Genomic DNA, 20201 nt, shown 5'->3' with positions numbered 1-20201 from the left:
AAGGGTTAGGACTCATAATATTGATATTCAGCAAATCAGTGGATTAAATGTTAATGTTAATTTAAATGTTTAAAAACTTGAGATAAAAACCCTGTACGAGCTCAACCAAAACCAGCAAGTCAAAATAAAAAATAAATTAAAAAAAGGGGAAGAAAGCCAAAGCTCACTGTACTAAAGCTGAATCAAAGTTTATTAAATATCAAAGCACACATATATGGAACAGCCAATAGCCAATAGCTATAAAACTTTAATCATACAAAAACGTGACAATCATTCAGTGTTTAAAATTCAACGTCCACTATTCATTCCCCTCATCCAGTGACCATAATAGCTGAAGCAAAACTATATAAATGCACATTGGCATGCTCAGTGCTAGGCAATAACAATGCAATAAATGAAACAGCATGTAAATGGATTGGGTCACACAGGACTGCACTCCTCTGATGTAGCCGGCGGGGACCGGTGAAACCAGTTAGCCCTTGTGCACACGATCGGAGATTCCGACAACCAAACCCGTCGGATTTTGTCCGAAACTGTTGCATACACACGGTCGGATGAAGTTGTCGGAAAATCCGATCGTTCAGAACGTGATGACGTTATTTCGTTACGACGGGACTACGTTCAGGCTAGTAGTCAATAGCTTTGATGTAGGAATTTGATCTGAGCATGCGTGGCACTTTGTCCGATCGGAATTCTCTACACATGATCGGAGTATGTCCGATCGGAGCATTTTGTCGGAAAATATTTCCGGCAAGTTGGAAAACTTGGTCCGATGGATATTCCGACGGAAACAGTCCGATGCAGACCACACACAGTCGGAATATCCGACAAAACGATCCGATCGGACACATTTCGTCGGAATCTACGATCGTGTGTACAAGGGCTTAGGCGTCGTCTCTCTGTCCACCTTGCCCATGACTGGAAACTACAAACCCTCTATTTGGCTTGACAGGCCCCGCTGGGAATTGCCACTTTACTGGCAGGAACATCCCCTTACTTGAGGAACATCCCTCCATCCATCATACGAGAAGTACAATTGCACTTTATCTTTGTTTTGCGACTTCATTTCTGAATTGCACTTGGTCCACCACAGACCGGGACTGGCTTCTTGCATGCAAGTTTGTGCCATCAACTTGAGCCATGCAACAGTGACAGGGAGGTTTCAGGACATGGGTCAATCTCAACCCTCAACACTCCCATTTCTTGTTGTAAAGGAAATGTGTAAGTTCTGTATAGAATTGTATTCTATTTTATATGTATTGCACACTGGCCTCACTATGCAAACAGCACTAATAATGTAATAAATTAAAAAAAAATAATATGTATATAATGGGGGAAGAGCATGAAACAGAAGCAAAACAAACGAATATATCCCAAATTACATGACTGTTATTATAGTATTCACCTCCTGTTAATATACTGAGAAGCCTCATTTCACACTTTTATACATTCTACTTAACTATAAATCTATTGTATGACTCTTTTTATTGCATTATATTCAATAAAATATTTGAAAAGGAAACAGAAGCAAAACGACATTTCCAATCATTTGAAGGCTTGGATGTGTGCGGGATATGTCAATGAGAGGACAGGTTAGAAGCACCTATTTATTTGGAGTTTGAAGTAGAAGTATTAATGAGTATTAGAATCGATTTTTATAAGAACTGAAAGATAAATAGATTAGACAAAGAAACAGGAATAATAACCAAAACAATCAAAATCATAAATAGGTGGAGATTCTATCCGATGTGGGATATACAAAAAGAAGTGTCAGGAATGTGAGAGTCATGCGGGGAATTTAGAGAAATGGTTTGTACGATTGGGCCTCATTAATGCCAGGAGCATGTGTGGCACTGAGGTGCTCAATCCAGATAGTCTCCCTCTGGAGAATAAATTTGCCCCATTCTCCCCCCGGGATCTTTAGGGATCAGGGCAATGCAAGATACCAAGGACACGTCAAATTTATGGTAAAGGTCCAGGTGTCTACTCACAGCAGTTAACATTTCTACCATTTGCTGAGTAGTAGACGTGATCCTTGGTTCTTAAAACGGAAATGCCTGGCTGTTTTCCCCCACATAAAAGGCACCACATTTACAGGACATGAGATATACAACCCCCTGTGTGTCGAAATCCACATGAAAATTGGGAGAAAATCTTTCTCCATTAGTAAGCATGAATTGGGTCCCTACAGAGACCCAGGAGCAAAAAGCAATTTTACAACATCTTGTGCTAGCACTCATTTCTTCACCTTTCTCTGCATCTACTTTCAGCCCCATACCTCCTCCTATTTGTGAACAGTGGTCGTGTTTACAACTAATCTCTATCCTTTGATGGGATTTTCTGACAGCTTGGTAGCCGCTCTGTAATTTGTCTGCATCGTTTTTAGCTGTGAGCCTGTGTTTTATAGTTAATTTTACTCAAATTCTCCTGAAGAAGCACAAGGCGTGTAACATGTAGCGCAAGATATTACTTCACTGCAATACAACCGTATTCTTGGATTCACTGTTACTATACAGCAAATGTATTTGTTGTCAGATTCCATGTAGCGATAAGTCAGTTATATTTAGCTATATATTTTCCTCATTGGTTCATACTGGGCGGGACTGCGAGCGGAGCTGAGTCGAATACACAGTACAGTCGGCTCGGTCTTTTTCGGCAGCGCTCGCTCCAGAAACAGCAGGGAGGCAGGACTACGAGCGAAGCCGAGCAGTCGGCTCGGTCTTTTTCGTTGGCGCTCGGTCTTTTCCGGCGGCGCTCGCTCGGTCTGTCTCGGCGGCTGGAAATTTAAACATGGGCAAGGCTGCAAACGGCGCTGGGCAAGCTGCAAATGACACTGGCAAGCTGCAAATGACACTCTGCAAGGCTGCAAATGATGCTGGGCAAGCTGCAAATTGATGCTGGGCAAGCTGCAAATGACACTGATCATTCTGCAATGATGGACAAGGCTGCAGATGCACACTGATAAGGCTGCATTGACGGGCATTTAAATGTACGTTTTTTTTTCCTTAAACTTCCCTCCTAAAACTTTTTTCCTTAAAATGCCCTCCTAAACTTGGGGTGCGTGTTATACACCGGTGCGTGTTATACCCCGATAAATACGGTAGCTTGGGAAAATGTGTTGACTAAATGCAGTATAGCCCTAATGAAACTACTGATTATTCAGTACCAATCTCCGTAGTTTCATCGTTTCATAGTTAGTTAGGTTGAATAAAGACATCAGTCCATTCAGTTCAACCTGAGTGAGTGTCTACAATTGTCCCTATCCCTGTACATTGCACACTCACATTGGTCCCTACCCTCAAGGCGCCCACAATCCAAGGTCCCCATTCATATAGTAGGGCCAATATTGGACAGAAGCCAATTAACCCTACCTGCATTTCTTTGGATTGTAGGAAGAAACCAGCGTACACGGAGGAAACCCATGCAGGCACAGGGAGAACATGTAAACTCCAGGCAGGTAGTGTCGTGGTTGGGATTTGAACCAGCGACCTTCTTACTGCTAGGTGAGAATGCTAACCACTACACCACTGTGCTGCCCTAAAGTAGTCTAGTCTTGATCAAGACATACTAATGCTGCAATTAACAAACGACAATATTAAAAATCATACTCAATATATATAACGGTGGCAGGAAATTAAAGACTATGTAACAAGAATTACCAAAGATAATATTTTTAAGAAACAGAATAAACTATCGAAGGATAGACTAGCCTTTTTGGAGGGCTTTGCCTACCGGAGGTAGAACCCTAGCCAAGGTATAGGCCCTGGAAATAACCATTGAACGTTTCGTACTAAAGCAAATGATCAATTTGTGACCAATGACGATACTAAATCTGACTCTTCTACCTTCTCTTCACAGTCAGTCTCTCGTAAAGGCATCACGGCTGTCCCTGACAGTAACCAAGGAGCATATAAGAGGGATTATGGTGGTGAGTCTTTTACACCCTATTCAAAGAAACGTCCCCCCACTCAGGACACTATTTTGACACATCAGAACCAATCACTTGGTAATCTTCAGATTAATGGTGCTGGGTATCAATCACACACTAAATATCTAAGTGCTGCAGCTCTCCAAGCTGTAAACATTCTTCTAAACACTCATTCACAGATCCACAACCCCTCTCAATTACTTTCAACTCACAATAAGACATTAGCAGAGTGCAGTACACCTGTTTCTTCTCTTGCTACACAGCCTGATAATCTGCAATCATTACCAAAAAAGAATATTTTATGGTGGGACTTTAAATGAAGCATAGCTGCACAGTAGGTATGCAAGGACATGTCCGAAATTCATTGGTTGAGTTACAAAATTCAGAAAGTATAAAATAATAACATCATAAACAATGATATCAATAGGTTATATTTCATATAAGTATATATACAAGCGCATATTGCAACATGATTTACAGTAGTAATCAAGATCTCAATACAATTCATGATTATAAAAAGAGCACAAATAGGTTTCAATTGATTGAAGCATAAAGCATTGTAGATAAAGTAGGGGGGGGGGGAATTTCAGACATATGCTTGCAGATGGTAGCATAAAAGCGCTCTACGCGTTTCGTGGAGTTCATCCACTCATCAGGAGCGATTCCAGGGGTTAAAATTATCTACAAAGAGATAAGTAAACGCATGAGGATCAAACAGGAACAGCACAAAAGGGGCAGAGGAACAGAAGGAGGGGAGAAACTCAGCTCCCCCAAACACTCTTACCTACAATTAAACTGTAACTTGAGGAGACAAAACCATTAACAAGTAAGGACGCTGTGAAAACAAATCTTTTCCGGAGCTGAGGCAGAAATCTCAAAGACCACAAGGCACCATAGATAATCGAGGGTGACAAGCTCAGAGACACTGTCATTCCAGAGTAGCCATGTAGGGGAATTCCGAAAGACCTCTATAGAGGGGTAAATTAAATAAGTATGTAAATGTATCTAAACAGAAATACGTAAATCGGAAATTACAGTGCAGAGAGTGATAAAATCAATGAGTGAAGTGAGTAGAATGAGGGGAGGCATATATCCCAACCCGATAGGTTAAATACACTTAAGCCGCGTACACACGGGCGGACTGTCTGGTCAACTTAGTCCGTCGAAACACATTTCAGCGGACAGTCCGCTCGTGTGTGGGCTTCAGCGGACTTTTTCAGCGTGCAGTCTGGCGGACTAAGTATTTCGGAATTTCCGAAATACTGTCCGTCATACTTTGGTTTCAGCGGTTAATCCGCTCGTCAGTAGGCTAGTTCGACGGACTAAGTATGGCGCATGCTCAGAAAGGATTTACACGGTGGAAGGTTGCATTGCTGTGTATTGGACTTCCTATTTCTAGTCCCGTCGTATGTGCTGTACACGTCATCTCGCAAGCTTTCGACGGACTGTTTGTGCATCCGTGTGTGGTCAAGTCCGTTCATTCGAAAGTAGGACAGACTGTCCGTCGGATTGTCTGACGGACTAAGTTGGCCATACAGTCCGCCCGTGTGTACGTGGCTTAAGAGTGAAAAACGAAAATTAAAATAAAACCAAACAGCCCATAGTTACCAATGGCTAAAGCAAATGAGTGTAAAACAGGATACAAAGAGGTTGTGAGGGAGACAGCTCAAACGGCGTGTATCAACTGGTGGTGCGATATAGCCTCAAAGACCACCTACGTCATGCTGCAAGATCTAAGGAGGAGGCGGCGTCGGCATTCGAACAGCTGAGAGCGTTCGGCGGCCGACAATCACACCTACCCCATGTTTATAGCAGATGGACACTCGCCAAGCCAACCGCCTGGTGCCAACAAATGACATCAAGCGCATGGCGTGCGGGGCGTGGTGTTGATGCGATGAGGGACCTGCCCACGATCCTACGACCACAAGGGTGGAGAGAAGAGGAAGGGACCCTAGGCACATCACAGCTCCGGAAATAGAAATGCACACTAGGCTATATCGCACCACCAGTTGATACACGCCGTTTGAGCTGTCTCCCACACAACCTCTTTGTATCCTGTTTTACACTCATTTGCTTTAGCCATTGGTAACTATGGGCTGTTTGGTTTTATTTTAATTTTAGTTTTTCACTGTCCACACTAGTCTATTTTTTACTCTTAGTGTATTTAACCTATCGGGTTGGGCTATATGCCTCCCCTCATTCTACTCACTTCACTCATTGATTTTATCACTCTCTGCACTGTAATTCCGATTTACGTATTTCTGTTTAGATACATTTACATACTTATTTAATTTACCCCTCTATAGAGGTCTTTCCGAATTCCCCTACATGGCTACTCTGGAATGACAGTGTCTCTGAGCTCGTCACCCTCGATTATCTATGGTGCCTTGTGGTCTTTGAGATTTCTGCCTCAGCTCCGGAAAAGATTTGTTTTCACAGCGTCCTTACTTGTTAATGGTTTTGTCTCCTCAAGTTACAGTTTCATTGTAGGTAAGAGTGTTTGGGGGAGCTGAGTTTCTCCCCTCCCTCTGTTCCTCTGCCCCTTTTGTGCTGTTCCTGTTTGATCCTCATGCGTTTACTTATCTCTTTGTAGATAATTTTAACCCCTGGAATTGCTCCTGATGAGTGGATGAACTCCACGAAACGCGTAGAGCGCTTTTATGCTACCATCTGCAAGCATATGTCTGAAATTTTTCCCCCTCTACTTTATCTACAATGCTTTATGCTTCAATCAATTGAAACCTATTTGTGCTCTTTTTATAATCATGAATTGTATTGAGATCTTGATTACTACTGTAAATCATGTTGCAATATGCGCTTGTATATATACTTATATGAAATATAACCTATTGATATCATTGTTTATGATGTTATTATTTTATACTTTCTGAATTTTGTAACTCAACCAATGAATTTCGGACATGTCCTTGCATACCTACTGTGCAGCTATGCTTCATTTAAAGTCCCACCATAAAATATTCTTTTTTCATATTGAATCAGGGATGGAGGTAGATGAATTGATATATTCAATGCCTCACATAAAGTCCCAACTCTCCCCCTCCCCCTCTTTTTTTGTCTAATGCAATCATTACCACTTAATAAATCTTTGAATATACCACCTGTAGCACAATTACAAATGTTTACCAAACAGAGCACATAGGACTCACATATTACCCAACCAGGCACTCCACAGTCAAATTTTCAGTTGCCTCTTTCCAATTAATGTCAGGTCTAGAGGTTATCAATCTCACTCCCTACCACTTTACAAGTCAGGAGTTGGATGTCTTAAAATTTGGGCTCAGTTTTTGACCTTGAGATCAAGACAGCTGATGAAGGGGGGGGGGGGAACGCTGTCCTAATGACTAAGGCCAACTATGAAAAAATGTGCATCTCTGTGAATCATACTGTGAATTTCAAGTCAGAATATTTATCCATCATTAATTCTGCTTATCAGAAGGACCAGGATTTCTACAATTACTGTAATACAAAGACTCCTAGGGAGGCTACATTCTATGCGCTACCAAAAATACACAAGAATCCATTATTGCCCCCTGGGAGACCGATTGTGTTGGGTATTGGCTCATTAACGGAGAACGCAAGTCGTTTGGTTGATTCGATTCTCATGCCACATGTAATGGGCTTACCATCCTATACCAGAGACATGCTAGACCTTCTTAAACATATTGAGGGGATGGTCGTGCCTCCCGATGCCCTGCTCGTGACTTTGGATGTTGAGGCATTATACTCCAACATCCCCCATGAGCAGGACATCGGGACAGTTCGTACCTTCCGATGACAGCAGGACCATTACAAATGAGATTACTGTGAGTTTATTTTTGATCTTCTTTGCTTTATCTTGACAGGGAACTGGTTTGGATTGAAAGAGTCCCACTCCCTCCAGGTGCAGGGAGTGGCCATGGGCACTTGCTGTGCACCTGCTTACACCAACCTGTACCCGGGGGGGGGGGAGTGGCCTTTTCTCTGATGATTCATTATCATCTTTCACCAACCATGCATTATGTTGGATGCGTTATATCGATGACATTTTCATTATTTGGACGGGCACCCCTGGTTTATTGGTCACCTTCGTTGACACCATGAATCAAAACCAGTTAAATCTAAAATTCACAGTTTGCAGTGACCTTCGACAAATTACCTTTTTGGATCTCACCATTTTCAAGGATAAAGATAATTGTTTAGCCTCAACACTCTTTAGAATACAGACAGCTGGGAATACACCGTTACACGCCGATAGTGCTCACCCGAAAGCCCTCATCAAAAGTATGCCCTATGCTCATTATCTGATGTTACGTCGCAACTGTACCCAATCTTCTTTGTACTCACCTCCAATCAAGAGGCTATAGTAAATCATTACTATGCAGTGCTTTTAACAAAGCACTGCGTCAGTCTCGTAATTCCCTCCTGTATAAGACCAAGACTGTCTCTCTTAAATATACAGTCAAATATATTACTAGATACTCTCAACAACATAGTGAGTTACGTAATATATTATCAAATCACTGGTCACTCCTACAAGAGGACCCTATCCCTGAAGGATAAACTAACATCAAGTCATTACTCCGCCAATCCCAGTTGTAGACATCATCAACATGGTATAACAAGATGTGTTAAATGTGCTTTTTTCTCTAAGATCTCTGTAGAGACCCAATTCGTGCTTACTAATGGAGAAAGATTTTCTCCCAATTTCCATGCGGATTGCGACACACAGGGGGTTGTATATCTCATGTCCTGTAAATGTGGAGCCTTTTATGTGGAGGAAAACAGCCAGGCGTTTCCGCTTTTTAAGAATCAAGGATCACGTCTACTACTTAGCAAATGGTAAAATATGAACTGCTGTGAGTAGACACCTGGACCTTCACCATAAATTTGACGTGTCCTTGGTATCTTTAATGGCCCTGGCTGTGATCCCTAAAGATCCCGGGGGGGACAATGGGACAAATTCGTTCTCTAGACGGAGACTATCTGGATTGAGCACCTCAATGCCACACAAGTTCCTGGAATTAATGAGGCCCAATCGTACAAACCGTTTCTCTAAATTCCCTGCATGACTCTCACCTTCTTGACACTTTTTGTATATCCCACATCGGATAGAATCTCCACCTATTTACGATTTTAATCGTTTTGCTTATTATTCCTGTTTCCTCGTTTAATTCATTTATCTTTCAGTTCATATAATCTTTGGTTCTAATACTCATTAATACTTACTTCTAATTCAAACTCCAAATAAATAGGTGCTTCTGACCTGACCTCTCATTGACATATCCCGCACACATACAAGCCCTCAAAAGATTGGAAATTTAGTTTTGCCTCCGTTTCATGCTCTTCCCCATTATATACATATTCTTTATTCATTTAGAGTATTGTTAAAGTATCTTATGAGTGAATTACATTAGACTGTCACTCATGCATTGGACATTTTAAGCGTTTTATTTTATGTTTATAGTTACCGATTATTACCATCATTATTCTTATTTGTGACCTCTATTGATTGTTATTGGTCTTCCGTTTTTGTCTCTCCCTCCCTCCATTTGGTGGTTGCTCCTCGTTGACCTTCACAGGCATTTTTTGGGTCTATCCCAGCACTATGCGGCTGCTCATCACCATATCCTGCATATACATTTGCAGTGTGCAGCGCACAGAGGACCAGTTGGGAGGCAGTGTCCTCACTCCTGGCCCCCTTTACGTCACTGCCTGCCGGCCACACGCGTCCCGCGCTGTCTTTCATCCACTGCACGGGCGCGTCTATGTGGACTGGGTGCATGCGCAGTTGACGTTCTACGGCCGGTCTGGATGACGTCACCTCGGCTCTCATTCCGATTGGTTGATCACAGATGGGATGTGCATACATAGGCACGCTGGCTCGTGCCTCATTGAGTCACACACACTTGTTGTGTTACTACACATGTGGCTGCACGTTTTTTGAGGGATCTTCCTGGCAAAGGCATTTCATCTCCCTGCATCAAGTCTGGTCCTTTTCCTATCATTTTTCTAACCTGGCTTAAACAATCCCTCTTTTTATTCTTAGACTATCTGGCATTATACTCAGCAGCGTTTACCTTTTTGGGGGGAGTCTGCGATCAATTACCTTGTGTGAATTGGTGCCAATGTTTACTATGAGGGGGAATTGCGCTAGCGCTCATTTCTTCTTCACCTTTCTCTGACACTTCACTGCATCTACTTTCAGCCCCATACCTCCTCCTATTTGTGAACAGTGGTCGTGATTACAACGGGCGAGTCTGCCGTGTTTTTGCTGCGACACATCTAGATATGATTATTTTGCCATCTTTTGACCTTCTTGGCATTGTCTGTCATCGATCTCTATCCTTTGGTGGGATTTTCTGACCCCTCAGCAGCCGCTCTGTAAATTGCCCGCATCGCTTTTAGCTGTGAGCCTGTGTTTTATAGTTCATTGTAAATACTGGGTGTATACCCAATTTATTTACTTTATGCACCAAAGTATATCTATGCGCTATACATTATATTATATATAGAATATTTTTATGCTTATTATCGTGTTATGCACGCCCCCATAGTTGTTTAGTTTGCCTTCGTGGTCTGTGTGGTCGCCTTGTGGGCTATCCACCCCATGGGGGGGATGGGGGAAATGGAAAAGTATATTAATTGTTAAATGTTTGTATTCATTATATGTTGCTTACGCAATTTCTTTCTTTATATTTAAATAGTTACCCAAATCCTTCTGAAGAAGCGTAAGGTACGTAACATGTAGAGCAAGATATGACTTCACTGCAATATAACCGTACTCCTTGGATTCACCGTTACTATACAGCAAGTTTATTTGTTGTCAGATTCCATTTAGCGATAAGTCGGTTATATTTAGCTAAATATTCTTATCATTGGTACATTTTATCAGTGAGATTTTATATATGTTTGGTCATTTTTTCTAAATAAATTTATATTTTTGTAACCTTTGTGTTGTTGTGCCTAAAAAGTCAGAGCTCTCTATCGAATTTCTCCCAATCTCAATGGGACGTGGCACCTTATATCTATGTAGTGTCCACAGTAACAAGCTGTGCAGATACAATAACCTTTTTTCAAACGGGTTTTTATCTCAAGTCTGATTATGGCTTACCGAGAACTCCCACTCTTTTTCCTCTTGTTGCCCCAGTGCATATAGGGGCAATTATATATATATATATATATATATATATATATATATATATACATACATATACACACACACACACACACACACATATATTTACACCATAGATAGCACAAGCAGGGATCTACACCTTGATGGATCCTCTTTTTTTAGTTTTCAAGCTTAAATGTTTACTTAATAGAAGTTGCAGAGGTCCCACACCGCTCCTCCCATCTCCTGAGACTGCACTCAGTGACTTGGGTCTGAGACTATACAGACATATCCCTCCACCCGACACAACCAGCAGATAACAGAGCAAGTAACCCTGGGAGAATTGTTCTGTCGGAGATCATACTAGACCCGGGTATGGGGAAGAAGACTCAAGGTACATTCCCCAGGTAAATAGGTTGAGTAACGCTTATGGTGAAAGCTACATTTTGCTGCCAGCTGAACCGGAGAATGCAGCACAGACAGGGAAGATTATCTGAGAGAAATACAGGAATACAGGATAGGGAACAAATCTCTAGACCAATCAGTGAGCAGTATGGGTGGAGGAATGTACAGTGTTTATGTACAGTACAGTATTTTTTTGTTAATGACCCACCTGTGCTGATCTCTGTAGGAGTGTCCTCCTCTATAAATGTCCCCGTTATTCCATCCTCCTCCATAGACTGCTGATCATCCCTCACATACTTCTCTTCTTCTTCTGATTTCACCTCAAATTCTATATCGATTGGATCTCCACTCTAAATCAACAAAAATGAGAGAGAAAAAAAAAAAAATCATATGTAAAATATGAGCTCACATAAAAAATACACACATCATCTCTACGAGTTCATGTTCTAGATGCTCTGTCCAACCAACCTTGTAACAGTGGGGGGTGGTGGAATCCCGGGAATACAGAGGACGGGGACATCTCTCTGGTGGGTTCCTGGTATTTGGTGGCTCCATCACATCCTTGTGTCCTTCTGAAAACTTCTCCAGCACTCCATACTCCTCATCCTCCTCTTTATATTCTTCTTTAACATCAATATTATCATCCCCGAGGTTTCCACTCTGAATATTCATAAGATATTCATTGTAACAAATATAATAATAATAATAACAATAATAATAATAAATTTTATTTATAATGCACTTTCCATCAAAAGACCTCAAAGTGCTACATAATTACAATAAAAACAAACAAACCGCTTAATTTACAAAACATTTGCTAAAAAGAAAAGTCTTCAACCCCTTTTTAAAATTTTCAGTAGACTGAGAAACCCTCAAACTATCAGGCAAAGCATTCCACAGACGTGGGGCAGCAGCACAAAAGGCCCTATCTCCCATGGTTTTCAACCTAGTTTTTGGAACCTCTAAACAATTCAAATTAGTTGAGCGAAGGAAACGCGGTAGATTTTGCAATCTAAGAAGTTCCTTAAGATAAAGTGGAGCTTGTCCATGTATGCATTGATGGACAAGAAGAGAGACCTTATACTCAATCCTTGTAGAGACCGGCAGCCAATGAAGAGATTTTAAAATTGGAGTGATATGCTCATGCTTCCGCACTCTCATTAGGATCCTCGCTGCAGAGTTTTGAACGTATTGCAACCTCTGCATGCTCTTTCTCGGAATCCCAATGAGAAGTGCGTTGCAATAATCCAGCCTGGAGGAGACAAAGGCATGAATCAACCATTCAGCATCGGAAAAAGAAAGGATAGGACGAAGTTTAGCGATATTACGAAGGTGGTAGAAAGAAGTCTTGCATACTTGATTTATATGAGCTTCAAAAGTGAGTTGGGAATCCATTTTTACACCAAGATTAGTGACAACAGACGAAACTGGAATTTTAGAGCCTGAAAAGGCAATACTTGTTATCAGTGATGATTTAATCTGGTGAGATGTTCCAATCATAATAAACTCTGTTTTGGAGCTATTTAGTTGCAAGAAATGTTGTTCCATCCACTCCTTTATCTCCTCCAGACAGGCGGTAAGGACTGATAGGGGTGACTGCACTGAAGGAGTTTCAGCTGCAGCTTTTACATAAAGCTGTGTATCGTCAGCATAACAATGGAAAGAAATATTATAACGATTTATAATATGGCCCAAGGGAGTAAGATATAGAATAAATAAAATCGGGCCAAGCACTGACCCTTGGGGAACTCCGCAGGTAACCATATGCGGTTTAGATTTAAAATGACCCAATGTAGTTTGTTCAATCCTATCTGTAAGATATGACTCGAACCAACTGAAGGCTAAATTTTTTAGTCCAACATTATAACGAAGACTATCTAAAAGAATGCCATGATCGACAGTGTCGAACGCAGCTGACAAATCCAACATAATAAGTAAAGACGGAGAACCGGCATCAGATGACATAAGAAGATCATTTGTAACCCGAACAAGAGCGGTCTCCGTACTATGAGCAAAACGAAAGCCTGATTGAAATTTTTCAAAAAGGCTGTTATGCTTGAGATGATCCTGAAGATGACTTGCAACTGCTTTCTCAAGTACCTTAGATAAAAAGGGAAGATTAGAAATAGGCCTATAATTAGAAAGGACTTCCGGATCAAAAGTGGATTTTTTAAGCAGTGGTCTAATAACAGCACTTTTTAAAATGGAAGGAACATGGCCAGTTGGAAAAGAGTAATTAACAACAGCAGTAATCAATGGACTTAAAACTGAAACATACGTTTTTACCAGTGGAGTTGGAAAAGGATCCAAGGAACAGGTTGTGGGCTTCATTTGCTTAACAATACCCTGTACCTCTTCCAACGACACCTCTGGTAAATGATCCATTTGTCGGGGCACAAAACAGTTTAAATGGACAGTTTGAGCCAAAGGACCAGACAGAGAGGAACGGATATGATCAATCTTGGATCTAAAAAAATCCATAAATTCATTACACCGCTCTTCCGAAATAGCAGTAGTCGATGGCGAATTTGGCTTAAGCAATTGATTTATAGTTGAAAAGAGCTGCTTAGAATTTCCTGAACTATTTTCTATAACTTTAGAATAGAACTGCGACCTAGCCTCCTTAAGGGCCTGTGCATATAGATGTTGATGCTCCCGGTAAATTTGTTTATGGACAGTGAAGCCAGAGGCTCGAAAACGCAGTTCAAGAACCCGTCCCACTGCCTTCATCTTACGAAGCTCATCTGTATACCACGGGGCTGAGTGAATAAAAGTAACAGCTCTTGTTTTAAGTGGGGCATAAAAGTCCAACAGACTGCTAAGCTGGCTATTATAATAAGCCACTGCATCATCAACAGAGCAAAATTGTGTAGATAGATGCTGAAAATCCATTGCCAGAAGTTCAGGATTTATATTTTTTAAGTTTCTAAAACAAATGTCCCGCTTGGGCTTATAACAACTGGATGATGATATCAAATCCATTGAAATAGCCATATGGTCTGACACACCTAGGTCATACACCTGCAAATTAGTCAAAGGAGCAAAATTTGTAATGACCAGATCCAAGGTATGCCCCCTAGTATGTGTGGGGACATCAACGAGTTGTTTTAAATTAAAACAATCCAGCAGCTGAAGAAATTCCGCTGCGGGATGGCACGAAGGGGTATCAACATGAATATTTAAATCTCCTAAAATAATAACATTTACATTTGATATACAAAAGGTTGTTAAAAGATTTGACAACTCAGCAGTAAATGATGAGCTAATTTTCGGTGGCCTATAAACAAGAATGAACAACACAGGGAAAGGAATTTTACATTTAAAAGCAAGACATTCAAATGACACTAAATCTGGTACTAATTGCAAAGATAGCTCCAAATGGCTGCGGTAGATAACTAACAGACCCCCACCTCGCCCTGTGCTACGGGCTATTTCAAGATAACTATACCCTTTAGGACAGCTCTCGTTTAAAGAAGAAAAAATATTTGGCTGATGCCAAGTCTCTGTAACGAACATAAAATCCAAACATTTATCCAGAATATGATCATGAATAAAACACGATTTGTTTGTAATAGATTGTGCATTTAAAAGTTCAATTTTGCTACTTGAAAACGCAACACATCTTCGCACCGGTCGCAACAGACTAAAATCCACCCCACGTTTCTCCTTCAACTCAGCAAGCGATGTTGCCATAGAAATGTTTAAACCACATAACTGATGATCACCAGCACTCCGCTGACGCATGCGTGAAGTAACAGTTCGTTTTGCTGACCAAAGAGTCGGGATGGTATGATTAGTCTGTGAACAAACAAACTTTCGCCGAGAGCTTCTATGGATATAACGTGGGCGGCGGAGTAGTCCCAGCTGTTTAATCACCGCAATACATGGTGGAGCCAAAAAACTGGTATAATTCATCAGCTGTTTAACTGAAACTCAGACGTAATAATGGTACCAATGGCAGCATTTTAAAAGCACAAAATAAATATCCGTAGCACTAAAGTGCAATGCACGAAATGTCTATGAAGGAATACAAATAAAATACAATCAGGGTTATATTAATCTATACCCTGGATAGCTACCACATAGTGCAGGAGTTCATTTTAGGCCAAATACACTGTAGTCCTTCCAGAATTGCACTGTTCCCAGTTTATGTGAAAAATTGCAAAATACAGTAAGGAAAATGCAGAATTAAAAAAATATAATCCAAGTCCCCGCACCTGCTTACCAGCTTCCAAGTTCAAACAAGAGCAACAAAACTGTGTAGCTTAAGGGAGAGGACCTGCTCAGCCATTCAAACACTCTGCTACTCAGTTTCTCTGCCAGTGATAGTATTCAGCTGTTCCTCGTCACTCCATTTTCCTTCCACATCTCCAGATAGCTGATTTCAGCCGCTCGGCTGTTTGAATACTCGGCCGCTCGGCTCTTTGAATACTTGGCCGCTAAGCTGTTTGGGCACTCGGCCGTTCGGCTGCCCGCCTAATCGATGGCTCTGGAATCGACTGGCCGGCCGCTCAGCTGGCAACAGATGTCATAGGGCTCCTCCTTCCTCGTCCTCCCCTCGTCCCCTCCTCGTCTCCAGCCCGACACAGGACACACAAGTGGAACACACAAGCGCCGGCTGGAACCCGCCCACCAAAGCGGAGAAACAACAGGGAGCGGAGAAGCGGCGAACAAGCAACAGGCCACGCCAGCGTCCTCTCCTTCCCTCTTCACCTCCAGGAGGTAACAGTGTAAATATGCTTGTATATAAATCAGAACTACCAATAATTGTCAATCATCTACCTGATGATGGTGGGGGATGGTGTGATCTTCCTGTGTGGAATCCCGGGAATACAGAGGACGGGGACATCTCTCTGGTGGGTTTCTGTAGCTGGATGACTCCACCATGGTGTCCTGGTACAGATCTTTGTGTTCTTTTAGAAACTCCTCCATCACCCCATCCTCATCATCCTCCTCTTTTATCTCTTCTAAAACGACAACTTTACAATCTCTCAGGGTTCCACTCTGAATATATAATAAAAATTACATCAATGGTAACAATGCAGATAATGTACAGATCCTAATGATATGATCAGTGATTGTTCCTCATCTACCTGATGATGGTGAGGGATGGTGACATCCTGACACCTTATAGGAACCTGACACACACAATGATACAGTCACCATCCAGACACATCCCTTGTCTGTTACTGGATAATGTCCCAGAATTCCCAGAATCCTCCTCACCTCTCCTGTCAGCAGCTCCATCATCTTCTTGGTGACTTCTAGAATCTTCTCCATGTTGTGTCTCTCAGGTTTTAGGGAGTCACATGGAGGCACTGTGATGGTCATATGATCACCTGACTTCATAGGAGGAAATCTCTGTATTGAGGAAGCAATAGGAATATCATGTTAGGATCCCAGAATCCTCCTCACCTCTCTGGTCAGGTCTGTGTTTTATTAATAGAGATAAGAGTGATGTCATGTGACCTCCCAGCATCCTCCTCTCCTCTCCGGTCAGGTCTGTGTTTTATTAATAGAGATACAGTATCTCACAAAAGTGAGTACACCCCTCACATTTCTGTAAATATTTTATTCTCTCTTTTAATGTGACAACACTGAAGAAATGACACTTTGCTACAATGTAAAGTAGTGATTGTACAGCTTGTATAACAGTGTACATTTGCTGTCCCCTCAAAATAACTCAACACACAGCCAATAATGTCTAAACTGCTGGCAACTAAAGTGAGTACACCCTTAAGTGAAAATGTTGAAATTGGGCCCAATTAGTAATTTTTTGACCCCGGTGTCATGTGACTCGTTAGTGTTACAAAGTCTCAGGTGTGAATGGGGAGCTGGAGTGCTAAATTTGGTGTTATCGCTCTCACTCTCTCATACTGGTCACTGGAAGTTCAACATGGCACCTCATGGCAAAGAACTCTCCGAGGATCTGAAAAAAAGAATTGTTGCTCTACATAAAGATGTATAAAAAAGAAGGTAAGGTAAGAGCGCTAAAATAACACAAAGAAAAAACACTAGCAGCTGGCACAGTTCACTGATCATCAAACTTAAAAATATAGTCCAAGGTGCAGCGCTTATACAAGTTCCATCATTGCAGAAACCAATGTGAAGAATACTTTATAATAGTGAGGAGACCTCCACCCTTTCCAAGGAGTGCAGGAAAGATCACACAACACCCATGTGTATCAAATCTGCTTACCAGATCACAACTAGAGAAGAGCATCAAAAAATATCAGCACAGCTTCCACTTTTTCTCAGATAGAAAGATGATCACTAGGATGTGGTCTACTCCAATTGATGTCAATCCTCCTCAATCACCATACATTGATCGAAAAAAGCAGCAAATCAAAACCCTTCAGGCTCCAAAATTCCAGATAGTTTACACATACCATGCAAGGCAAGAGGTGAAGCAACAAAACATACACATAATCTATTCAAAAATATATATTTTTACATTATGTGTATGGATTTGCTATGCACTTATATATTTTTTATTTACAAATGATTTTTAGGATTATAAAAAGGTCATAGGTTAGTACAAATATGTAACCAAAACATAGGTACATCCGCTATATCATGTATGTACTCAATATGAGGTGAATGGTACATCTAAGAAGAAGATAGCAATACAATATAAGAACAATAATGGTTCAATCGATGTACATTTCCTATTAGGTTATATAATTTTAAATATTTTATATAGTGTTTGAGTGTTTTTTTTGAACAAGCGCACTATTACTCAATTAATTAACATGTACTGTGACATACTGAAGCAGAGCATGATCCCCTCTCTTCAGAGACTGGGCCGCAGGGCAGTATTCCAACATGATAACGGCTCCAAATACACCTCCAAGATGACCACTGCCTTGCTAAAGAAGCTGAGGGTAAAGGTGATGGAATGACCAAGCATGTCTCCAGATCTAAACCCTATTGATCATCTGTGGGGCATCCTCAAACAGAAGGAGGAGGAGCGCAAGGTCTCCAACATCCACCAGCTCTGTGATGTCATCATGGAGGAGGGGAAGAGGACTCCAGTGGCAACCTGTGAAACTCTGGTAAACTCCATGCCCAAGAGGGTTAAGGCAGTGCTGGAAAATAATCGGGGGGGGGGGGGGGGGCACAGAAAATATTGACACTTTGGGCCCAATTTGGACATTTTCAATTTGGGGTGTACTCACTTTTGTTGCCAGCGGTTTAGACATTACTGGCTGTTTGTTGAGGTATTTTGAGGGGACAACAAATGTACACTGTTATACAAGCTGCACACTCACTACTTTACATTGTAGCAAAGTGTCATTTCTTCAGTGTTGTCACATGAAAAGATAGAATATTTACAAAAATGTGAGGGGTGTACTCACTTTTATGAGATACTGTAAGAGTGATGTCATGTGACCTCCCAGAATCCTCCTTACCTCTCCGGTCAGCAGGTAGATGATCTCCAGGGTGAGGTTTAGTATCTTCTCAGTCATGTGACTCCGGTCCTCCTCCATCCTCATTGGTGCCATCATTTGATCTATACAGGTCTCCTTGTAGATGAGTAACTTTTGGAAATGAAAGTAAGAATTATTTGGATGGTTTTGGTCACATAATAATAGGATGAGGATGTGAGGGGGGCAATGGGAGGGTTTCTGTACATTTAACCACCTTAATACAGGATAATTTTACCCCCTTCCTTCCTGCCCAGGCCAATTTTCAGCGCTCTTATTTTGAATAACAATTACTCAGTCACGCAACACTGTACCCAAATTAAATGTATTTTATTTTCTTCAGACAGACAGAGCTTTCTTTTGGTGGTATTTAATCCCCGGGTGTTTATTTTTCTGCTATATACTTTAACCACTTAAGCCCCGGACCAATTTGCAGCCAAAAGGACCAGGCCCCTTTTTGCGATTCGGCACTGCGTCGCTTTAACTGACAATTGCACGGTTGTGCGACGTGGCTTCCAAACAAAATTTGCGTCCTTTTTTTTCCCCACAAATAGAGCTTTCTTTTGGTGGTATTTGATCACCTCTGCGGTTTTTATTTTTTGCGCTATAAACAAAAATAGAGTGACAGTTTTGAAAAAAATGAAATATTTTTTACATTTTACTATAATAAATATCCCCAAAAAATATATAAAAAAATGACCAGTTACACTTACCGGTAACGTCTTTTCTAGGAAATCTTCCAGGACGGCACACCTGAGAGATGACTGGTCCACCTGACAGGAAACACAATCAACAACAAATTTAAAAGTCCCCACCCCTCCCTCAGACCCTCAGTTATGGTAAAGAAAATCCCACACCAGTGTCAGAGGGAACATTCTGTGAAGAATTAATACATCACACCAATAAAACAAGGGTAGGGAGTAGGCCTGCCGTCCTGGAAGATTTCCTAGAAAAGACGTTACCGGTAAGTGTAACTGGTCATTTTCTCCAGTCATCTTCCAGGACGGCACACCTGAGAGGATAAGCAAGAAGTTCAGGCCTACCTTTAGGGCGGGACAACCGCTTGTAGGACCTTCCTGCCAAATGCCAAATCCTGAGGGGACAACAGCTCCACTCTGTAGTGCCTCAGAAATGTTCTATGGCTCGTCCATGTTGCTGCTTTGCAGATCTGGTCGATTGAGGCGCCTGCCCTCTCTGCCCAGGAGGTCGCTAGGGATCTGGCTGAATGCGCCTTAAGGCGGGTTGGTACTGGTTTACCTGCCTGTCTATAAGCTATGGATATGGTTTGTCTAACCCATCTAGCTATCGTAGACTTAGATGCTTGAAG

The 20201-nt window shown here is 41.5% G+C and overlaps 1 protein-coding gene across 1 annotated transcript in view; it reads right to left on the bottom strand.

The window, feature by feature from the left end:
• LOC143989683 (uncharacterized) overlaps nucleotides 1-20201 on the bottom strand; it is a 32658-nt gene that overhangs the window by 4409 nt on the left and 8048 nt on the right. The window contains exons 2-6 of the mRNA XM_077489951.1: nucleotides 18860-18988; nucleotides 16674-16808; nucleotides 16230-16451; nucleotides 11916-12107; nucleotides 11656-11797 (exon numbers count right to left, since the gene is read on the bottom strand). Of these exons, the coding sequence (XP_077346077.1) occupies nucleotides 11656-11797; nucleotides 11916-12107; nucleotides 16230-16451; nucleotides 16674-16808; nucleotides 18860-18988 (820 nt within the window). The remainder of the gene's footprint in view (nucleotides 1-11655; nucleotides 11798-11915; nucleotides 12108-16229; nucleotides 16452-16673; nucleotides 16809-18859; nucleotides 18989-20201) is intronic.

The sequence above is a fragment of the Lithobates pipiens genome, unplaced genomic scaffold, assembly GCF_037356315.1.
Source record: "Lithobates pipiens isolate NorthernLeopardFrog02 unplaced genomic scaffold, aLitPip1_a1.2 Scaffold_18, whole genome shotgun sequence".
Taxonomy (NCBI): domain Eukaryota; kingdom Metazoa; phylum Chordata; class Amphibia; order Anura; family Ranidae; genus Lithobates; species Lithobates pipiens.
Note: the sequence above shows the minus strand (reverse complement) of the source record. Positions and strands in the feature narration are given on the sequence as shown.